This window comes from Talpa europaea, assembly GCF_964194135.1.
Source record: "Talpa europaea genome assembly, chromosome: 11".
NCBI lineage: Eukaryota > Metazoa > Chordata > Mammalia > Eulipotyphla > Talpidae > Talpa > Talpa europaea.
In genome coordinates, this window is record NC_140078.1 from 22904957 (window position 1) to 22927700 (window position 22744).

Below are 22744 nucleotides of genomic sequence, written 5' to 3' on the forward strand. Positions count from 1 at the left end.
CTGTGGTGCCACCTAGATATAAAATGCTGTGACTTCCACACTTTCCACCCTTTCTTCACTCTTGGAAATCAAGGGCCCTTTCATTATTTCAAATCAGCTACAGTAAATGTTACAAGTTTTCAGGACATACTTTAGTGCTTTGTGTATCCCATTAATAATTTTCTTCAATTCTGCATGTTTTTTCTTAACAGGTAAGTTAAGAAGAATAAGTATTACCCATAAAATAATAAATATGGGAAGGATGATTGTTCTGTGACCCCCCCCTCCCCAACCGCTAATGCACATCGGACAGCTCAGTACATCAAGTCTCTCATCCATCTTGGGGTGTAGGCATTATTTTTATTCCCATCTTACCCTTAAGGACACTCAGTCCAGTATGGCGAAGTGATGTGTCACATGGCAGGATTTGAACTTGGATTTTCTGGCTAAGTTTTTTCCATTCTACCACAACCACCTCCCTCTGATGGGAGAGATGTTATATAGCCCTAGTCTTTTGGAAGAGTGAGTAAATATATTCCCTCATTTTTTGTTTGTTACTAGAAAGAAATTGAAGTCTCTTTACTGATTTTAGAGCGATCTCTAGCCAAATGCAGTGCAATAACCTACAGGCTGCCTTGCCCCAGGCAGACCTTCTAGCACTTACAGTGATAATAAACGTTATTATTTTGTGTGGAAACTGTCCTTTTCCTTTCTGCCCTTTGCTTCTCACTTGTCCTCCAGCAGTGAAACCAAAATGCCAAAGCACACAGACTATTTATTTATAATTTGTTCATTTTTCTTTTTAAGTTAACCATCAAAACTATAAATTTTATGCATAGCCCCACAAACTAGTTTCCTAAATGGCCGTTTTAATGGCAAACCAGGTTATTGATGCTAGACATAAATACCAGAGGTGCAGACCTTTCATCTCATTCTCCTTTGAAGATCCAGGTGTGTTTTTTAATAAGTATCTTTTTAAAAGTTTATGGACATCTGTTAAACTGTAAATATTTAGCTTTATATTATAATCTTATTATGGTTGGGAATTCTGCCTGTTCAAAAATTGATTTTATTTTTTATTTTTATTTTTTTAGTTGTATGTGAATGCTGACTTATTCTTTCCTGCTTCTGAAATTACTGTCAGATTGGGGTTTTACTTGTGGCAGTAGCTCTCTTACTATTCACCATTTGTCCTCTGGGGAAAAAGAAGCACACTGGAAACACTTTGTGATCCAATTTCAAGTTTAAGAAACTTCTTCCCATTTGACTCCTCCAGTGGATGGTTGGATCACTCTGAGAACATTCCTCTAGTTTGTAGACATTTTGTCATTTTCCCTTCTGGGAAAACTTTTTATGTACCTATATTTCTGGTTTCAGTAATGGAGCTCTAGAGACCCTGAGCACTGGATTGGAGCCACAATTTCCTCTTTTCCTTTTATCTTCCCCAGTGTCTTACTCAGCAGCTCCAGCCCTGCTGTGACACCCCAGAATGTATCATTTTGAAATGTCGTAGCTGCCACTAAGTCATATGAGAGCATGGAGCTGGCTGGGAGAGAGGTACAGGTCAGTGATGGTTTTTGTTCCCACATAGATCCTTAAAATAAATAAATAAAAGCAACATTCTTATCAATCCAAAGAATTATATATTGTATTTTCCCTTTAAAATGAAATTGATTGGTTGGTTGAGGTTTAAGTAGAGGCTGTGATTTCTTTTCTTTTTTTTTTTTTTTTTTAACTATTTGTTTTTTAAAGATCTTTTTTTTTTATAGAAGAGCTGGGGCACAGGCCAGAGGTGCGGGAGGGTGAGAGGATTCACCAGAGACATAGCGGGGAGCAGAACAGGCAGACGACCAAAATACACTGCCGATGGGAGCAGTGGGCACGACAGGAGAGGTCTGCCGTGCCATGTGGGAATCTCCCTGACCAGCAGGGAATCAAACCCGCGCTGCAGAGGCTGCAGACAGCTTCACAGCGCTGCGGTCAACCCACTGCGCCTCTGGGGAGGCCCGAGGCTGTGATTTCTTAAGTGTGGATTCTGTGAGCCCTAGTGGTGGGATAAGTCACCTGGCAGGATGAGGGGACCTGATGGTGCTTACGTAACATTAGAGTGCGAGTCACTTTCCCCTTTCTGCTGGACTCTGAACTTTTCATTTGATGAAGCAGTTCTTTGACTTAAATTCAGTGTGGCGGGTCACCTTTAAAATAGGGCCCTTCATAAACTGCTTCGTGCATAATAACCCTTTAGTGAGTCTTAATTGCGAGTAGCCGAGCAGTGGGTGATTTTTATATACCATATGTCCTATAGCACAGCAGGGCAAGATAAAGGAAAACATGAGTCTTGATACTGGAGATCTTACCACGTCAAGTCAAGTCCCTGCCTTTGGCAGTATTGCTAACATCATTCTTCTTTTGTAAATACTTCCTAGCAAGAAAAAATGGGTTTGACAATGTTTACTTTTTAATCAGTATTTCTTACATGAGTTGCCAGAGGAAACGCTAATAAATTTGTTGTTTTGAAAATGAAATTCCTGTAGAAAGGTCATTGCAATGTCAGCCCCTGTCATTTCTAACCTTCTTATCCCGGAGCCCATCTGCAGCATGTCAGGTCTGGTTTATTGCTCTAACCAAAAAAGGCAAAGAATGTGTAAGCCTTGCTCCCCTCAGCCACTTGTCTGGTGTCCCATTGATGGTCTGTGTTCACACAGTGTCAGCTGGATCCATGGGAGCAGGGGGATGTTGGACATATTTTCTGCAAATTTAGAGTCTGTGGGGTGAGATTCCCAAGTTTTGTCACAAGCATAAGTACTAGGCATTCTTTCAGAGTTATACATTGGGCCTTACCCTCTATGCTTTAAACCTTTTTTTGGCAGTCAAATAAGCCCAGGAAGTTTATCACAGGTGCTTGCTTCATAGCAGCAGCAAGTCTGATACAACTCTTACTGTGTCATGGCTCTGCATGACTTCTTTGGGGTGAGGTAGGGTTTGCTGCAGTAGGTGTGGGTAGCTGAATGAAGAATTCAGCTCAACCCCTCGGCTCTGCCAGTAGCCCAGTATAAATTATGCATGAGCAGGAAGGGAAAAGCAGCAGTTCTGTTGGGTTTGCCTTGTCTTTTCTTGCTTAAGATTGGTGGTAGAGGAAAGGCAAGTCTCTAAAGATGCAAGTGCAGGAAGAGCCATATGAACTGTACTTGAGATGAATCAACCAGTAGCTAGAGAAGACTGATGAGCAGAAGCACTCACTGCAGTGGTATCATCTTGCTGGTATAAATTGTGCAGGTCCTGAACTCTTGAATTCCAGTACTAGTCAGAGCGGCATGAACATTAGATTAAAGGCTCAGTCCTCTATTACACACAAGTGTTAAGGTCTTTTAAACAGGAGCATGTGACCACCTTGCCACATCATTCCTCTACTTGAGTGGTACTTGCTGTATTAAAGAGATTGTGGGATGCAGCACACTTAAACGAGCCAAAAGAATTTGAATGGGTCTCATCACATTGAAGTTAGTTTTAGTAAAAAGAAACCTGAACTTCTGAGAGTAGGAGTTGCTGAGGGCATGTTTTTTTTTGTGTGGCTACAGAGTTTGTTGGTCATCCTTTTGTCAGATGGTAAGCTGGAAGGTTGACAAAAAAGATTCTTGGATTTTCCTGAGGTCTGTTTCCTTTACCTCTCTAGAATCCAAGAGAATAATTGGAAAGGCAGCTGGTAAGGAGGGAGTGCTATGACCCCACTGAAGGAGTACAGGGAGAGAATTGGGAGGTGATTAAAAACTGGGGTTGTATTTGAGGATAACTTTGTTTGAATTCACTTAATTTTTTCGTTGATCCATGGCAACATTAATAGATGACTCTATTTGGAAAGACTGGATCTATGTTATAAAAGGGAGGAGATGATAGATCACAGATTTAGTTACTACTGAATCTGTTTAGGGAACTATAAAACTAATCAGTTTGACCTAAGGAGAGCTTGCTGTGAATTCTAACTCATATCTCCTCAAGGCATTAAACTCAGTCATTCAGCTGTCCCACATAAGCAGACACATGTTTTAATAATTTTAAAGGCAATCTTTGCTTGCATTTGACTATTCAGAGTGTATACCTAATCGTCTTTGCTGATGTATTTTAAACCTCTAAGTACATTTTTAGATTATTTTGTAAAAGTTAGCTTTATAGCAAAATTAAGAGACAGGTACAGGGAGTTCCCATGTGCCCCTATTATCAACATTCCCCCAGTTGATAATTATTACAGTTGCTGGACTTAACATTGATACGTCATAATCTCTCAGTCTGTAGTTTGCGTTAGAATTCACTCATGGTATTATACATCCTGTGGCTTGGACAAAGGTCTAAGTCCATCATTATAGTATTTTCACTACTCCAAAAATCTCTCTCCTTCACTTATTCGTCCGTCTTCCATGCCACTCCATTTCCATAGTTGTTTTGCCAATTTCAAAATGTGTCTGACATTGGATTCATACAGTACTCAGTCTGTTGGAATTGGCTTTCTCTGTGTATGTACAGGCATACTTTTATGGTTTCTCCATGTCTTTTCACAGCTTTGATTGGTTGTTCTTTTTTAGTACTGAATCACATTCTGTTTGTTGGATGTGCCAGAGTGTACTTAGCCATTCACCTAATGAAGGACATCTTGGTTGCTTCCAAGTTTTGGCAATTAAGAGTAATGTTGCTGTAAACATCCATGTGTGTGAACATAAATTTTCAACTTCTGTGGGTAAATACTGATTATCATTATTGCTGGATCATATGATAAAGGCACGTTTAATTTTGTTAGGAATTGCCAAATTGTCTCCCAAAGCCACTGGGCCATTTTGCATTCCTACCAGCAGTTTATGAGTTTCTGTTGTTCCACATCCTTCTCAGTATGTGGTATTGTCAGTGTTTTGAATTTTCACCATTCTGATAGGCCTGTGATGATATCTCATTGTTGTTTTAATTTGCATCTTCCCAGTGACATATGATGTGTTTTGCAAAAGCATTTTCTCCCAATCATGGCTTTTCATTTTCTTGCGTATCTTTCACAGAATGGAAAATTTTCATTTTAATGAAGTCCAGCTTATAGGTTCTTTCATGGGTCAAGCCTTTAATGTTGACCAGAGATTGTCTAGATTTTCTCCTTTGTTCTCGTTTAGGAATTTGTAGTGTTTTGTTTTACATTTAGGCCTGTGATTCATTCTGAGCTGATTTTTGTAGAGTATGAAGTACGTGTCTACATTTGGTTTTTCGCATGTGAATGTGTCCAGTTGTTCCACTACTGTTTGTTGAAAAGTTTCCTCTTAAGCAACACAAATTTGTGCTATTATATGCTGGCCCACTTGTATGCAGATTTTCTTATAAACAGGTTATGTCAGCTTTTGGTATTGATAAATACTACTGTAAATATATTTTCTCTTCCTTAAGATTTTTAGAAATATTTTCATCTCTTAATTATTACAGTACGATACACAGTACAAATAACAGAAAATATATGTCCATCACGTCATTTGTTATTGTAAGGCCTCCCAGTCAACAGTAAACTAATAGTAGAAGTTTCAAAAATTACATGTGGATTTTTGACTGCGCTGAGGATTTGGCATCCCAACCCCAATGTTGTTTAGAGGTCAGCTGTTTTCTCTTTTCTCCTATTGCCTTTGCTCTTTTGTTAAAAATTAGTTTAACCATATTTGTGTGGCTCTATTTCTGGTCTCCGTTCTGTTGTACTGATCTCAGTTTATTACTTTGCCAGTACTACACCATTTTGGTGACTGTAGCTTTCTAGCAAGTCTTAGAGTCAGATAGTGTCAGACTTTGCACTTCTCTTCAATATTTGGGCCTTTTGCCTCTCTATACAAACTTTAAATCAATTTGTCTATATCCACGAACTACTTAACTGTGATTTGGATTGGGATTGCATTGGCTCTGTTGATCAAGTTGGGAATAACCGATAATTTTACCATATTGAGCCTTCCTGGCTATGAACGTGGACAGTCTCCCCATTTATTTAGTTCTTTTTTTTATCAGTTTATCAGTTTTGTAGTTTTCCTCATACAGATTTTATACCTATTTTGTTAGATTTGTGGCTAATATTTCACTGTTTTGGGTGCTAGGGTAAACAGTGTATTGTGTTTTGTTGTTTTTTTTTTTTAAATTTTATTTAAATTTTATTTTTATATTTCCCATACAATTACAACCCCCTCATTTTGACCCCAAGCCCTCCTTTCCCCGCCCCCTAACCCCCATAGAGTGTCTCTAGTTCATAGTTGTTTGTTGATTTTGATATTTTCTTTCTTATAGTTATTCTTTTTCCTGGTCCCTTATTAAGTTTTCTAGATTCCTGCTATGAGTGAGACCATCCAGTATTTTTCTTTTTCTTTCTGGCTTATTTTGCTGAGCATGATCCCTTCCAGCTCCATCCATGTGGTGTATTGTGTTTTAATTTCAAATTCTACTTGCTCATTGACAGCACAGAAGAAAGCGATTGACTTTGGTATGTTAATCCTTTTATCTTGCAACTTTATGTTTTTTGATCCTATTCGGACCTTTCTCTAGTGATGTATATACCTGTACTTGTGCACTTTCTCTTAAAAAAAGAAATCCTGTGGAAAGAGTAATAACTCAGTGGCATGGGGAGCTGTGTCCTGAATGCAACTATGCTCAGAGTGGCCTGAAGGAAGGACTTTTATGTGGGACATATTTTTTTATTAAAATGAAATTTCTTTGATAATGTCTAGAGCACAATAGTAATCTAAGCATCATGAGCCATCTCCCCAACCCAAACAGGAACAAATGGCATATTTTTTTTAATTGGATAGTAGAAAGTTACCTCAACATATGGTAATTAGACAATCAGATCAACTGCTTTTTAAACCTCAGACAAACTTGCTAAAGTCTGAGATCACCTAAGAGCTAGAAGCCTGGGATTCTGATCCCAGCTTTTCACACTGTTTTTGAGGAATTCCTCTGACTGAAATGCTCTGTAGTTACCAGTAATGGATGACTCCCAGTGGAGGTGGCTTTCCTTTGTCAGATTTGGGCAGGGAGCAATGGGTATAATATATTTTTTTAAAGCTTTATTTGTACAAGAACTGGGGTACAGGCCAGAGGCATGGTAAGGTGAGAGGATTCACCAGAGACAGAGTGGGGAACAGAACAGGCAGAGTGACGAAATACACTGCTGAGGGAAGCAGTGGGCAAGCCAGGAGAAGTCTACTGTGCCTTGTGAGTATCTCGCTGGCCAGCCGGGAATCAAACCCACACTGCAGAGGCTCAGGACAGCTTCACAGTGCTATATGCTCAACCTGCTGCGCCACCAGGGAGGCCTGCAGTGGTATAATATTGAGTAACTATTTTACTCTTTTTGTACGTAGAATTCTGGAGATGTCAATTAAATGAATCCATGTCCAGTAATAGAGAATTGGTCGTTTTCATTAATTTCTCTTGCAGTATATAAACCAAAGAAGAAAAATGTTTATAGAGGGAAGGGTAAGGGCACCTTGGCATTTCAGATTCTCAGATTTGAAATTAGTTTTCAGTTTCAAGAATGAAAGGTGATAATGTGGTATGCTTGCACATGATGTGCTTTACATATTGTGAATTCATTGGGCCGCTGTGTTGGATACCTGCTGATTACGGGGCACTGCTGAGGCTGGTGGGTTCTGGTGAAGCAGCCTCCTGAGTCTTACTAGTCTGATGGGGGGGGGCGATTATTAATAATCTACCTAAGCCATTGTTTTAATTGTGTTAAGGCTACAAAGGAAAGAAATAGGATGCCAGGAGAGCTTGCTTTTTTCTTCGTTAAGATGACCTGAGTGCACAGCTCATTCTGGTGGAAGGCAGCCTGTCTACAGTAACCTGGGGGTAGAGTCTCCATGCCTCCATGCTCATGCTCCTGATTCCATTCCCTTTTCTCACTTTGTCTTTAGAACTGGAACCATGTATTTTTTTTTATTTTGACCTATTTTTTTGTTTTACCAGACTTCCCAGGATTGCTTAAGCTTATATTCTCAAACCCTCTGCCTCTCCAAGTGTGCCTGAGATGTCTGGCATGAAAAACTCTAGAAGTTTAAGAAAAATCTTATGGGTGGCCTAATTCTTCCATTTTCAGATAAGACAGTGAAGACAAAGGAAGAGAGGGAATACATCCACAATCACATGGGAAGTTAGAGCCAGAACCAGACCTCAATCTTTTGAGTTCAGCCAGTGCTTTCTGTTACATGCCAACAGAAGAGGCGTTAGTCATTGGTGGCCCAGCCTCTTATCTTTGCAGAAGCTCTGAGAAGGGATAACACAGTGGCAAAAATACAAGTCCTCAGGGGGCCATAAAACACAGGCCTCACATTGCTCGGGATTGTTATTTCATAGAGACTTACCAAGAGTACCTTTCACTGAGAACTGAGGAAGGAAAAAGTAGGCCCAGTTCCTGCTGTCAGGAGAGTCATATTTTAGAGGAACATAGAAGGTACTACGTGTGTGGAAATAGCTTTAAGAGCAAAAAGCCTGTTAGGGCTCCAGTGACACTCAGTGTACAGGAGGACTCTGGGAAGCCAGTGGAAGTGAGCTCCAGACTAGTCTCCCAGATGATTTTGCTAGGGAGATGGGATTCAGAGGGCAGGGAGAGGACAGGGGGCAGGACTTTGCTGGGACAAGAGAAGAGGTCTCTCCAGGCTTGAGAGGAATGATGAACAAATGGCCCATGCAGGGAGTGACTGTGCAGAGGGGCTTGGGAAGTTGGAGAAATACAGCTGGGCAGAAGACCTTGAGCTCTGAGCAGTCATAGAGATAGGGTGTTACTGTGCTTCACTTTCTCACAGGGAGTGTCTTGATGAAAGCCGGGCTTTTGGCAGATAAGTCTTGCCTGTTTAGGAGAGACATCTAGAAGGCCTCCTTAGGGATTTGCTGCAGTTACTGAGGTATGGAATGAGGAAGTCCTGGACACAGGTAGTGGCAGGGGGATAGTTTGAACTTCTACTGCTTTTCTTTGGAATTGATAAATCTGGATTCATCTCTTAAGTTTAACACAGGGTCTAGCTTTATAGTGATTTTTCTAGCCATATCTAGGTGGAGTCTCAAAATAATTGTAAAACCTGAGCATCTATATTTTATAATGCATTTTGAAACAGATAAGAGCTCATTAAAAGAGAGTGCAAGTACAAATGTCACTTCTTTTTACTTCCAAGTCCCAATCACTAAGTTAAATACCACTTAATTGACCTTTGTCAGTATGAACTCAAATTTCCTTTTTGATTTAAAGTTTCACCTTTTGAGGGCCTCCCTGGTGGCGCAGTGGTCGAGTGCTGGGCTTTGAAGCTGCCCGCAGCCTCTGCAGCACTGGCTCCATCCTCGGGCAGCACTGGCTCCATCCCCGGGCGACATGAGGGTCCCACATGGCGCGCAGACCTCTCCTGCCGCCCGCTGCTCCCCTGAGCAGTGTACTTTGTCTGTCTGCCTGTTCTGCTCCCCGCTCTGGCTCTGGTGAATTCTCTCAACCTCCCGCGCCTCTGACTATACCCAGTGCTTGTATAAATAAATAAATAAATCTTCTTAAAAAATAAATAAAGTTTCACCTTTTGAGAGTTCGAAAGCCCCAGCATTGTATCAGTAGTTCAGCTGGCTGAAAGAATGCGATCTGGTGAGAACAAGTAGAGCTTGTCTGTATCAATTAGTTAAGCCTGACCATCAGCATGTGTAGATTTAACTGCACTGTCCTCTCTTTGTCTCCTTAGGAATATAAACAGAAGCTCGCGCGTGTAACCCAGGTACGCAAGGAACTGAAGTCGCATATTCAGAGCTTGCCAGACCTCTCATTGCTGCCCAACGTCACAGGGGGCTTGGCCCCCCTGCCCTCTGCTGGTGACCTGTTTTCAACTGACTAGGGCAGTTGAAATCGTGCCTCAGATTCCCATCTGTACCAGCAGAAAGAAGAGGGCAGGTCATGGTTGGAAATAACCTTGTAGCCCCAGTCCCCGGCCTCAAGAAAGAACTACAGACTCTGATTCTCCTCTCCAGCCTCTCCTGCTGAGCACAATTCAGATCAGTGGCGAGTAGAATCCAGTTTAGATTCATATTTGGAAATAATATGAATTTCTCCCATTTCATGTTTTCATGCCCCTGTCGGTTTTCCATTTTAACTCTCTTTACACCCAAGAAGTTCTGAAAATCATGTGTGCTTCTGGAACCTTTCAGAAAAATCTTGTCCTGTGTGACAGCATTTTGTCATGAAAGTGACTTCTCCTTTCTGAGCTGAGCTTGTTCATGTTCAGTACAGGCTTCCACTGAGGGACTTACTCTGGAGTCATCGGCTTTCCCAGATTCCATCCACCCAAAAGGTTGGAGGCACAACTGTGAAGCAGCTTTGCCATAAAGAGTTTGCCAAATCGAGGATCCTTCCTTACCCTTACTTCTAGCTATTTATAGTCAAAGCCTAGGTGCGTTGGTAAGCAGACAAGAAGAATCTGGCAAATAAGATTCAAAGATGATCTGGGACAGAAAGTCACTGTTCAGAGACAGAGTAACAGGGATCACAACATAAGTTAAAAATAAATTATTTGTTTCAGGTTCCTACAGACAACCTTTCCAAGATGCATTTATCATGGGTCCCACCCACTGTCATAGAGGGTGTTCCTAAAAACACGATCTTCTGACCCCACTTGGTTGTGAAGGCAGTTATTGGAAATGGTGCTGGTGGGCCCCGAAAGCTGAAGGCATGTTGAGACTCGACTTCACATGGGTGTTGCTTTGACCCTTTCTTTTGGGGAGTAGGGCGCACTAACATTTAATTCACTCTGTGGAGCATGTCCACAGTATGGTGACTAAACTTGAATATCTCCTTTGCAAATGACACTTTGTGCATGTTTGTCTGTCCGTCAGTTCACGCCACTGCACATGTCCTTGTGCCCATAGGAAGAGGAGTGCTTTGCATCAGATGTTACTGAATGGCTCATCTTGGGCAGGGGAAGGGGAAAGTCGGGAATATTAACGTGGGGTTTTTAAATTTCACTATCATGCCAGCTGACATCATGACTATATAATGTAGTTAGGATTTTTACCTTGCTTTTAGTAAAGGTTAGGCCTGTTAACTGTAAATCATTCTAATTTCGCAGGCTTATTTTTGACATTGGAAAGGGCAGAAAACAATTTGCCCCAATAGTAGAATAGGAATTATAGCCCAGAGGCTGAAATCCAAAAGCTGTAAAAAGGGAATTCAGTGATGGGGGCTTCAGAAACTCCATTATTTTGAGTACTTATTTTCAGGATTACCAAAAAGCCAATTACATGTAATTTTACATGTTAAACATGTTAAAACTTAACCTATGTTTTTAAAAGTATAACAGGCTTCCCTTTAAGAAGTTCTGCTGCCTGCCATAAAGTGAGAACAATGAAAAGTCAGAGCAGGTGTTCAGTTTAACTCTTTGTAGAACCTAGTAGCATTTAAGCTATTTTTCAGATTTGAATTCAGACTGTGTTGTTTGCTTATTGACACTGCCTGTTGTCCTGTCATTATTAAATTAATGCGTATATACAGTTTTTCTTCAGAGGCCAGAGGGCAGTAGGTAACTTTACTAAAATTGCGAGATTAATTCCAATTTTGCTGTCTCAGCACATAGGCCCCTCCCCATGTGGCGTGCTGCTTTAGTCCTAACAGGAGCTTGTTTCTGAACAGTCCCGTCTTGGACTTCACTGTGCTTTCACCCAGGAAGCAACATTCTACTAGCCACAAACCAGCCGGAAGGGTACAGTAGATATTTGATAAACTAGATGAAAATGTTACGACATAATGGATTTTGCCCGCTGCTTTGTTCTATCTGATTGAGTCTGACGAGCAATTGGTGCATAATTACTACAACAAGAACAGGAGATGAATCTACGGCAATTATGTAAATGAATGTGTTGGCCTCTTAACACCTGTTACTAGTGGACTTCCTGTGAGGAAGTTAGTTTTGTTTTATAGTTTTTTAATGAAATGCTTTTGTTTTTTAAAATCTTAATTCTTCCCATATCCTCCCCACATGTGCTTACTTCATTTGTTTAATTTAAATGAACCTTTCTCCTTGGATGTATGAGGTGATCTGGGGGTGGGGGCGGTGGGTGGTTTTTGTTTTGTGTTTTTCTTCTTAGGGCATCTGTGGGCCTCAAAGGACCTTTCCTTTAGGTCGTATTCCTCAAAGTCTTCAACCTAATTTTGTTCTTGTTTTTGTTTTTTTTCTTAAAGAATATTTTTAAAGCTTAAATTTGTATATTAATTTAGGACTTTATTTAGAAGTATAGGCTGTCGTTGGCGGCAGCAGTATATTCTGAAATGTCTCATAGATATATATTTTTGAATAAAGATGGTGTTGTTGAACGACATCGTGCGATGTTCCTTCTTCCTGTGCTGTTACTGAACACCCAGTGCTTCCTTTGTAAGCGGTGGGTAATTAGTAATCGACAAAAGAGATTGTGCTGTCTGCACAGAATCATGTCCCTTGGGAGTTTTTGTGACTCTTAGTGGTCCATAAATACTCAACACTTACATAGTATTTTCTGCTGCTTTCCAGGGCCTTAATTAGCTTTAATTAGCCAGTTCCCGCAGTACTCAGGAGAGGTACCGCCACAGTTTTAGCCTCATTGTGTAGAGGAGGGAACCGAACGGAGAAAGGTTAAATGACTCTTTCCCTGGTACCACACAGTCTCTGACAGATTAAAACTTGGAAATTCTTTGAGTTCAGCGCTTTTGTTCACACCACGAGTCTCCTGAGGAATACTTGATTTTGTCAAGATGGTGCAGGCCATGCTGCACAGTAAAAAGAAAAATGCGAGATAATTGCAAACCCAAGTGGTATGTCTTTTGAAAACATTTTTGTGGATTTCCTTTATCCTTTATTTTTCACTTCTAAATGCAATGAAAGCATATTGACTATTACAGGTTGAAACTCAAATTAATAGAAAAACAGCTGGAAAGAGGCCTTTTGAAGCAATCGGTAAGTTTGGAAGGATGATTCTAACCTGTCCTCTGGGTAAGAGCAGCGCTTGCCCAGAGAAGTCGTCACCAGTCTACTCATGTTGCAAAAAACTACAGTAACTGTGGTCCCTTTTAAGACTAACTGTAGCTCAGGTTGAATGAAATCCAGTATTAGGAAAGTGGAGACTGTGCATTGCCTTCGGCCTCTCTTAAACTGTAAAGGTTGAGTCTAACGTGAATCTCAAGAGACAAGCTCCCCTTCTGTGTCCCCAGGTTTCATGGCCTAGTTAATGTCTTTCCTCCTACCTATAAATAGTCCATAATTCCTCTGGTTTAATTAGCACTTCAGGCTACAAAATGTGACTCTGTGGTCTTCAATGGAAGGTGGAACTACTACAGAGTTCATGAATCTGTCAAAAGACTTAAGTTTTGTGATGAGAGCCATGAACTCTCTGTGTGACCTTCCTGGGCAAGGTACTTCCCTCTCTGGGCCTTGGTTTTCTTATCTTTGAATTGCATGGTATTGCACTAAATTATTTCTAGCATCTCTGCCAACTCTAAAAGCTTATGATTGTTATGTTGTTTGAGAAGAATGCAGGACTGAGTTCTGAGGATGCTGGACAGCATGTCAATATTTGCTAGAGTAATGATATCACCATTGTGCTTCACACAGCTTTTTTTTTTTTTAAAGATCCTATATGAAACCCTGGAGGTGCTTGTCTATAAGCATCAGAACACAAGAGACAGTCCCAAGGCTAGAAAGATGGGGTAAACCTGATTTATTTGCGATCTTTAGAAAAAAGCTCTTTTCCTGCCTGATTTGCTGTTATCTTACTTTCACCTAGGATCATGTGGCTAAACTCATTTCTCATCACCACCTCCCTGGGATTTTCCATTTAAAAATCATTCTTCCAGTCTGAGGCACAGATTCAATTAAGAATCCATTATTTTCCTGTACAGGAGATTGGGATTCAAACAGCTTTATGTAGTGTTGAAAGCCCAGTTCATTCAATTTTCAGACTCTGACTGTTACTTTGCATTAAAAATCATTTTTATCACTGGTTTGATAATTAAAATTAGCAATATGAATCAGGATTTATGGGTCTTTTTTTTAAACAAATAGAAGGTAGTTGTGGCAAGTGATAACGACATCTTCTGGTCTCTTGCTATGATGACCTTGGGCAGGTCCCTCAGCCTTTCGAGACCTCTGCTGCTGCTTAACGAAAATGAAGGAGGCTGACTAAGAAGCTTCAGAAGTCCTTCCCAGATCTAACGCTGTGTAACTAGGCTTTCAGAATATTTCTTTGTAAACTTAGTACCTACATAATGCATTCTATAGATTTCTAAATGCCAGCTCTCTATGAATTCTTAGGAAATCAATAAATCAAAGTAGTTATAAATAAATAGATGTTAAAAGGGCCGCGTGCCATGTTTGTGACAAGCTCAGGTTCCATGGCAGTTGAATGTAGGTTCTTAAATGCATGTGTTAATGTTCAGTAGGTAGTGTTTGGAAGGCACTGTTAGCTACTACATCTGCACCAGAGGCTGTATTGACAATGGAGACAGAAACCTGCAGCCCTTGAAACCCTCTCACCCACGTAGAGGGGTACACATGAATCAGGAGTGAGAGTTGAAGGAAGGGGAATTTGGGTGGGGATGTCCTTGAAGAGAGCATTGCTCTGTTTTAACGGCTCCCAATGGTGAACAGTGGATGCCCCCTGCCCTTTGTCTCAAGGCTGGGGAAAGAGACTCGAGTTCAGTATGTGTCCTCTGGATGGCAATTCCACAGACCCCTGCCCGGAAATATCTGAAGGTGCTTTGATGACAGAGCATGGGGAGGAGGTTGAGTTGAGTGCAACCTCCTGTAGCATTTTTCAGAGGGACAGGATGCATGCCTGCTCCTGGGGGCCAGATGTGGGCTTCATGCAAGAGACTGGTAAGGGGTCATCTCAGAGTCTGGCCAAAAGGTGAGGCTCAAGGTGCTGAACTTGCTACTCAGGACTGAGGAAGGAGCTGAGAGCAAAGAGCCAGGGAATGGCATCACCCCTGAGAGATGTCTGGTGATGGGGGACGACGATGGAATGTCTGGGAGAAGGAGCGGTTGAGCCACTCTGAGGAGTGTTGAAAGAACCTGCGTGAGAAAGAAGTAAACTCTTGCCAAGCTAGTGCCCCATCACCACAATGCCTTCAGTAAGGCTCTTTGCCCTCTTCATCACCCCACCGCCCTGTTAGTGAATTCATGAATTCTGTGTGTACTTGAATGCAAGTTTTTTTATTGTGGCAAAATACATATGGCATAAATGTACCATTTTGGCCACTTGAAATGGTTACAACTCATTGGCACTTGGTACATTCACAGTGTGTACAATGTTGTATAACCACCCCCACCTTTGTTTATCCATCAGTTGGACATTCGAGTTGTTTCTGCTTTTGGCTCTTGTCAATAATGTGGCTGTCAACATTCTTGTACAAATTTTTGTTTGAGTACCTGCACTTAGTTCTTTCAGGTTTATGCTTAGGAGTGGATTGCTGAGTCATATTAATTCTGTTTAGTTGAGAAACAACCAAGCAATAGTCCACAATGGCTACACCATTTTACATTTCCACCAGCAGTGTATAAGGGTTCCGATTTTTGCACATTCTCACAGTTCTAGGTTCTTTAGAGAAAGAGAAACAAAAGGGTGTTTAAACATATATATTAGGTAATAGATACATATCAATAGATAAATGGAGAGAGAGCTGTATTTCTACACACAAGAGAACTTCACATCTCTAAATAGTTCTATGTAGATATATAGATAGATGATAGGTAGGTAGGTGGCTAGGTATCTAGCTGACTAGATAGATAGGTAGATAAATAAGAAATAGGTGAGAGATATTTTAAGGAATGGACCCACAATTATGGAGATTTGGTAGTTTCAAAATCCATAGGGGAGACCAGCAATGGGAGACCAGCAGCTGGAGACCTAGGGATGAGTTTCAGTTCAAGTCCCAAGGCAGTTGGCTGACAGAATTCCTTGCTCACGGAGGATGTCAGTCTTTGTTAAGGCCTTCAACTGATTGGATAGGGCCCACCCTCATTATGGAGGGTTATCCTGATTTTCTTAAAAGTAGATGGATTTAAATGTTAATCTCATCCAAAAAATACCTTTACAGAAACATCCAGAATGTCTGACCAAGTATCTGGGCACTGTGACCCAGCCAAGTTGACACATAAAACCAAACATCACACTAGCCAACACTTGCTGTTTTCCATTTTTAAAGTTATGTTAGTGATCTAGGGCTTGATAAGAAAGTACCACTTGCTGAGTGGCTTATAACAAATTTCTTGTGTCAGAGTCTTGCAAGCTAGAACTCTGAAGTCAAGGTGTTTGTGGAAATTTGCTGCCACCAGAGCCTCTAGAGGCGGGTCCTCCCTTGTTTCTTCTAGTTCTGGTAATTCCAAGGGTTCCTTGGCTGTGCCAACGAAACTCTAATCTTTATCTCCATCTTCACATGGCCATTTTCCCTCTGTCTTTGTCCCTCTTTTTGTAAGTATACCAGTCATATTGGGTTAAGCCCAACTAAATAAGCTCATCCTAATTTGATTAAATCTGCAAGGACCCTATTTCCAAGTAGAGTCACATTCACAAATTCTGGGACTTTGGGGGTAGGGAGGGACACGTTTCAATCCATAATAAGAGCTATCCTAGTGGCTAGAAAGTGACATCTCACTGTGGTATTGATTTACATTTCCCTACTGACAAGGACATTGAGCATCTTTTCATGTGCTTCTTGTCCACTTGCATGTCTTTTTAAAAGAGATGTCTGCTCAAGTCCTTTTATTCATTTTTGAATTGGGTTATCTCTTGTTATTGAATTGTAAGAGTTCTTTATATATTCAGGATGCTAGACTATCCTTATCAGTGATGTAATTTTCAAATGTGTTCACCCATCCTATGGATGTCTTTTCACTCTCTTGTTATGTCCTTTAATGTATGCAGCAGGCACAGGGAGATAGTCTGCACACTGCCTTCCTGTGCTGCAGGCAGAGAACCCTGTTTTTTGCCTCTGGGAATACTTAGTGTAGTAGGGTTGGGCCAGGTGCCAAATGATACACACTCAGAACAAAGAAGTATACATTAAGCTGGAAGAAGGAGAGAGATTTCTAAATAAGGCGATATGTTCAGCACTGGCTGCGAGTCTCCTTCCCTTCCTGCAAGAAAATGGTTCAGGTCCCAGGTACACTCTCACATAAATATGTTTCATTTGCTAACCGGTCCTTTACAAGAATTTGCCCATGTCTGGATTAATGAGGTCTATGAATTAATGAGGGCTATGAATTAATGAGGTCTCCATGTATTTCCTAACATGAACACTTTCAAATTATCAGATGCTGAGATTGGGAAGTTGTGCTCTCCCTGGCCCAGGGACTCTTTGGATAACTGTCCTATCAGATACCCACATGGGCTCAAGGCCAGGTTAGAAAGCATTTCACTTCCCTGGAGAGGGTCTTTGTGATACTACTACCCTGGAGGGTGTGTTTCTTCTACTTCTATTAAATCAGATATGGTTCCTCCACTTAGGATGCCCTAGGCTAGAGCACAGAGCCCTGAATTTGGAACCCAGGTGAAGTCCCAACTCCATTGTTGTAGAATGGAGTGACTTTATATGAGTCATTTCACATCTGGGCATAGTGTCAATTTATCGGGAAGACTCAATTACTTCCAGATCTCCCTGGAGGCTTTCAGTCCATGTTTAACATTAACAAGGGCATGGAGAGGCACACAGGGATGGTCACAAGCTCCACTCTGATGCCAATGGTCTGAGTCCCAATCTCATCTCCTGACTGACACTTTGGCCAAGAAACTTCCTTTGTCTGTGTTTTGATTTCATCATCTGCACAGACTGATGATAATAATAGATGATAGTAATGATAATAATAGACCCAGAGAGTTATAGGGATTTCATGAATCAATGTTGCTAAAGTAAACTGAGTTACATGTTTTTAAAATAAAAGCTGTTTGCTGATAAGAAACAATCTGTGCAAATACTAGGCGTGCGAGCCTGGATGCAGCACAGCTGGACTCAGCCTTTCTTCTCTGCATGTCCCAGAGCAAGAACTGTGTCCTCTTAAAGTCACAGCTATTTTGAAAAGATGCTGAGAAGGGACACTGGCCAATAGCAAGAGGATAATACAGAGGGCTCCAACCCAGGCCTCCGAGGAAGGATGGTTTAGTCTGTAGACCAAGGAGGGAATTTGTGGTGATGCCCAATGGCTGTAGGTGAAGGAGGGCATAGAAACGGTCCTCACTTTGAGGATAAAATGAGGAGGGAGTAGGAGATGGATGTTTCATTGGGGAGAGCTTCAGAACCATATCAGGAAGATTTCTTGCCCCCACCAAGGCTGACACACTTCCTGCCTGGGGTGTTTATGGGGAGCTTCTTGATTAAGGTAGATTATTGTGCAAGATGAAAGAGACAAGGCCCTTCCAGATCTAATAGTCCTGGAATCTAATATTTCTGTTGACTTGGAGATTTGACTGTTGACAAGAGTGGTAGGAAGAAAGCCATAGCTATTTAAAAGTTCCCAAATTTGACCCTTGCCAAGCAAGGCCTCTACAGCGTGTCTGCCCAGCTTCCCTGAGCACCTCCTAATGAAGTTCTTAGCAGCCTGGCATTGCTGTAAGAACCTCCTCTACCAGTCCCCATGGGTTATGAAACTTCGGTGGTGGTGACAGCTTCTGGCAAGGTCATAGAAAAACAATTTATCTGAGAGCTGTCATTATTCAAGAATCCAAGACACAATTGCCCAGCCCTCTCTTGATAGGGGCGGTGGCTGCCTTTGAAACTTGAAAAGGACCTTCCAGACCTGGCTCCTAGTTTGACTGGAATGCAGTGGCATCTGTTCTTCATTTCTATGGCCTGGAAGTCTGTGAAGTGATTCCCAAGAGTGACTTATCTCCCTCAGCCAAAACAAGCACGGAGAGTCGTGATTACGAGGCAATTGAAGTTTATTAGACTGCGTGTTATACATGGGCTCAGATAAGCTGTGATTTGAGTCAAACCCTTCCTCCACCCACCACCATTTACTTGACCAGCTTTGGAACAAGACTGATAGTGAATCCCCATCCCTGGAGGCATCCAACAGAACATACGTGACCTCTTACCTGGGGAACACATTGCAGAGGGAATCTCAAATCCAGTAGAACACGGGCGGCAAGCTCAAAAGCCTTTAAGGCCTGGGCAGGCCAGGGAAGGAGAAAATTTGGCCAACTGTGGACAGAGGAGCGTGACAACTGCTATACAGTTCAGCCAAGTGTCGGCATGCTGGGAGGCAGAGCCCGTATTGCCAGATTGTTCAATTTATCTAAGAGAAGGTGGAGACCTAGATTTGTGTGTAAAATTCTCTCCATTTTTAAATGTTAGCAACTAATTTAAATACCGGTTGGGAAGTTTTTTAAATTTTTCTTGAAATATCAGTTTGTTTTTGCAATACCAGTTTGTTGGCAGTATCGTTTATCTGTTTTGGAATACTAGTTAGTTAGCTAGTTAGTTAGTTGGTTGGCTTTGGAATGCCAGTTTATTTGCCACCTATGCAAGAACAGGGTGACTTTGCGCTGAGGACCTGTGATAGGAGTCTGCATAGTTGACCATAATCCGAGGGAGAATCTCTGCTCTAGAAGACTCTGTTAGTCTTAGGGCAGAGCCTACAGGTGCCTTCCAGGTAATTCAGATCAGCTCTTTGCAGCCTGCTCTAGAGACAGAAGCACTGGCCTGAGAGTGGGGAGGCCTGGATTCTGCTCCCAGGTCCTTCACTAATTCTTTGTGACCTTGGGAGTCTCTGTCCTTCTCTGGCCTCAGTTTCCTCACTGGGATTGACTCATTACCTCTCAGGTTCCTCCTAGCTCAAATGGCCTAAAGCTCCTGGGAGAAACCCAAGAGGAGGGTTTCCAAAAGAAAGGCTGGTTTTTGATTTGGGGTGAAATGGTTGTTTTCGGGGGACAGTTGTACATCTTCAGATAGTTCCAAAACAGAAAAGAATTTACCAGAAGGGAGACATTGTCCAAGGCTTCCAGAGTCTTTGTGCCAAGGTCTTAGGGCTGATGGAGGTGATCTGTCAGCATTTGTCAAATGCCAGTGGAAAAGTCTGGGTGGTGATAGAAGGCAGATGGGGCTGGTGACAAGTGGAAACAGTCAGGGGAAGGGTCACACCAGAGACTGGGTTGATTCTCTGTTCTCAGTCACTCCTGGGAAGTCCTTCCCTGGACCTCATTTTCCTCTTCTGAAAATGAGGTTGGCTGACTGGTTCCTGAATCCCCTTTGAGCCATGGAGTTCTGCAATTCCTACGAATAATTGTTTTCCAGGTTGTAGTTTTTCATCTGCACGAGGACCTTAATTTTTTTTTTTTTTTGATTCAACAGATGTTTCTTAAACATCCACTGTGGACAGGCAGCACGGATGCCACCAACAAAAGCAGATACAGCCCTTGCCCTTGGGGCTTTTACGGTCTTGGGGGAGATAACAGTGACCAATCAGGTAAAGGACCAGTGTACCAGCAAAGTGCCGCAATACGACACGGTTTCAACAGGTTTCAAAGTAAGCCTCGTACAAGCTGGACAGGGACAGCTTCTTTGAGGAAGGGACTCTTGAATGAGACCCAAATGTTACAGATTAACCTTCTTGAAGGAAAGGTGCCATTTTTCTGGCTCCCACTTACAGGCAACCACCTTGGACTACAGGTCCCAGCATGACATGAACCAGACTTCCTGATGGGGGAGCTACTGGGAACAAGGGGTGGAGCTCAGCGGCCAGGTGAACCTATATAACACAGAAGGCAGGTGGACCTGGCTCTCTGGCTTCTCCAGCTTGCACTGAGGAACTTGAAGGGGACACAGGGAGGAGAGACATGTAGTGATACTTGGGAGAGACTTGACTGAGAGACACGTGGAGAGGCTATTCTTGATCCTTGGCAAAGACAATTGACAGCCGTTATCTTGACCTCTTTGTAGATTATGTGTTTGTATTTTCCCTCTCTTCTGTCCTAGCTCTCTGGAACCTGCCTAACCCTTCTTGTGGTTCCTTAGACTTGTAACAAGTTTTCAGGCCTCAGTGGCCCCATTTCTGGCCAAGCCTGTTTGGCTGGGCATCTGCCCATGAGGGGATGTGTAATTTGGGGGATTACATTTACCTTTGTGTGATAGATGGCCGTACGCCTTTTACAGTGGGCATCCCTTAACGGTTTGGGGTCCCTGCATATCCCTTGGCCACATGCTTACATAAAAGGTGATGAATGTTTAACGAAGTGAAGAGGGCAAGAAAATATATCTAGAAGAGGAACAGCATGTGCAAAGCTGTGCTAGGAGGGCACAGGGCGAACTTGTGGTACTGAAAGGTGCCAATAATGTTCACACATATTCTCTAGAGGATCTTCACCAAGGGGAAGACAGTATCAGATCTGCCTTTTGAAAAAACTCTTCAAAATACTGTTGGGAAGAGACAGTGATGGTGAAAGTGATGGGGGAAGGAGGACCAGAATGGGTGCAGGGGGACCAGTAAGGGCTACAGCCTGGTGAGACAGGAGGGGGCCTGGAAGTCAAGAGAGAGTGAGTGGTGATCAGACTTGTGAGTTTGGGTTATCAGCCAACAAGCCTTGGGGAGAGGTGGGATGAGGATTTGAGGCCAACTCCTGGCTGTCCAGGCAGATGCGCCTCAAGTGAGCTGGGCTGTCTAGATGTGTGTCCCGGCCACGGCCCCCCCTGCGGCAGGTGGCCTCTGATAGCACCCCTGTGATGCCCTGCATCCTGTTTCCACAACCTGTGTAACTCCCCCCTCAGTATGGGCTGGACTGAGTGATTTGCAGCTAACAACGAGAAGTGAAGGGTGAGGGGTGGCTATGAAAGGACTGGATTCACTGCCCTTGCTCTCCCTCCCTTGCTAGCGCTGGGGGAAGCCAGTTGCCTTGGTGTGAGGGGGGCTTTTGGAGGGGTCCCAATGCACGAGCTTGGAAATGCCTCTTTTGAGGACTGGGACTGAGTTGAGTTTGGAATCTGAGCCTTCCCAGTCAAGCCTTGAGATGCCCAACCTCGGAACTTGACTGCAGTCTTGCGAAAAACCTTGAGTCAGAACAACTCAGAACCACTTAAGTGCCTTTCAGACTCCTGAGAATGCCTGAGTTCGTTGCTGGCTATTTCCAGCTATAATGTGTTAGTTAGCAATCGATGATCAATACAGCCCTGCTCACACAGGCCGTGCACTCAGCCTCCCTGGGGCTGGGAAGGGAAGGGTTACAGGCCTTCAGGCGGGCAGCAAGGTTAATGCCTCCAGCTTGAGGGACAGTTCATTACAGAGTTATCTAGCGGCTCAGCCAACATTTGGGTCTGCTGCCAACTGGGCCTCAGCCCTCCTGTGGAGCCTGTCAGAGCAGGAGCCCTGGAGAGAGGGTATTCTGGAAACTGACAGATTTATTTATTAACAGCCTCGCCTCCCTGCATCTGCCCATGAGGTGCCAGCTGCAAGAAGAGGCTTTACGGCCATGTCCCCGACGGGGGTCAGGGCTGCTTCAGCTCCTGGGTTGCAGCATCTTCGGGGTCTTCTGTGTTGAGTCCAGCAGGTGGTATTGAGGGGCTAGTTACCCCAAGCCCCAGAGACTGCCAGTAGCCACAGTCAGCTTGTTGGGAGCACCTCCTGTGTGATGAGCCCTTACACTCAGCACCCCTAATCCTCACAGTCACCTGTGAAGGTAAATGCCTTTTAGAAAACCAAGGCCCCAGGGCACGTTGCTGGGAAGCACCGTCTGACTCCAAAGTTTGCACTCACGTCTGCTCTGCCTTCTCTGTGGTGAAGATGTCTGT

At 42.7% G+C, this 22744-nt stretch overlaps 1 protein-coding gene across 1 annotated transcript in view; it reads left to right on the forward strand.

Moving 5' to 3' along the window:
• RPRD1B (regulation of nuclear pre-mRNA domain containing 1B) overlaps positions 1 to 9845 on the forward strand; it is a gene marked incomplete at both ends in the record, with an annotated part of 51940 nt that extends 42095 nt beyond the window's left edge. The window contains one exon of the mRNA XM_084248061.1: positions 9696 to 9845. Coding sequence (XP_084104187.1) covers positions 9696 to 9845 — 150 coding nt within the window. The remainder of the gene's footprint in view (positions 1 to 9695) is intronic.
• Positions 9846 to 22744: the final 12899 nt, after the last annotated feature.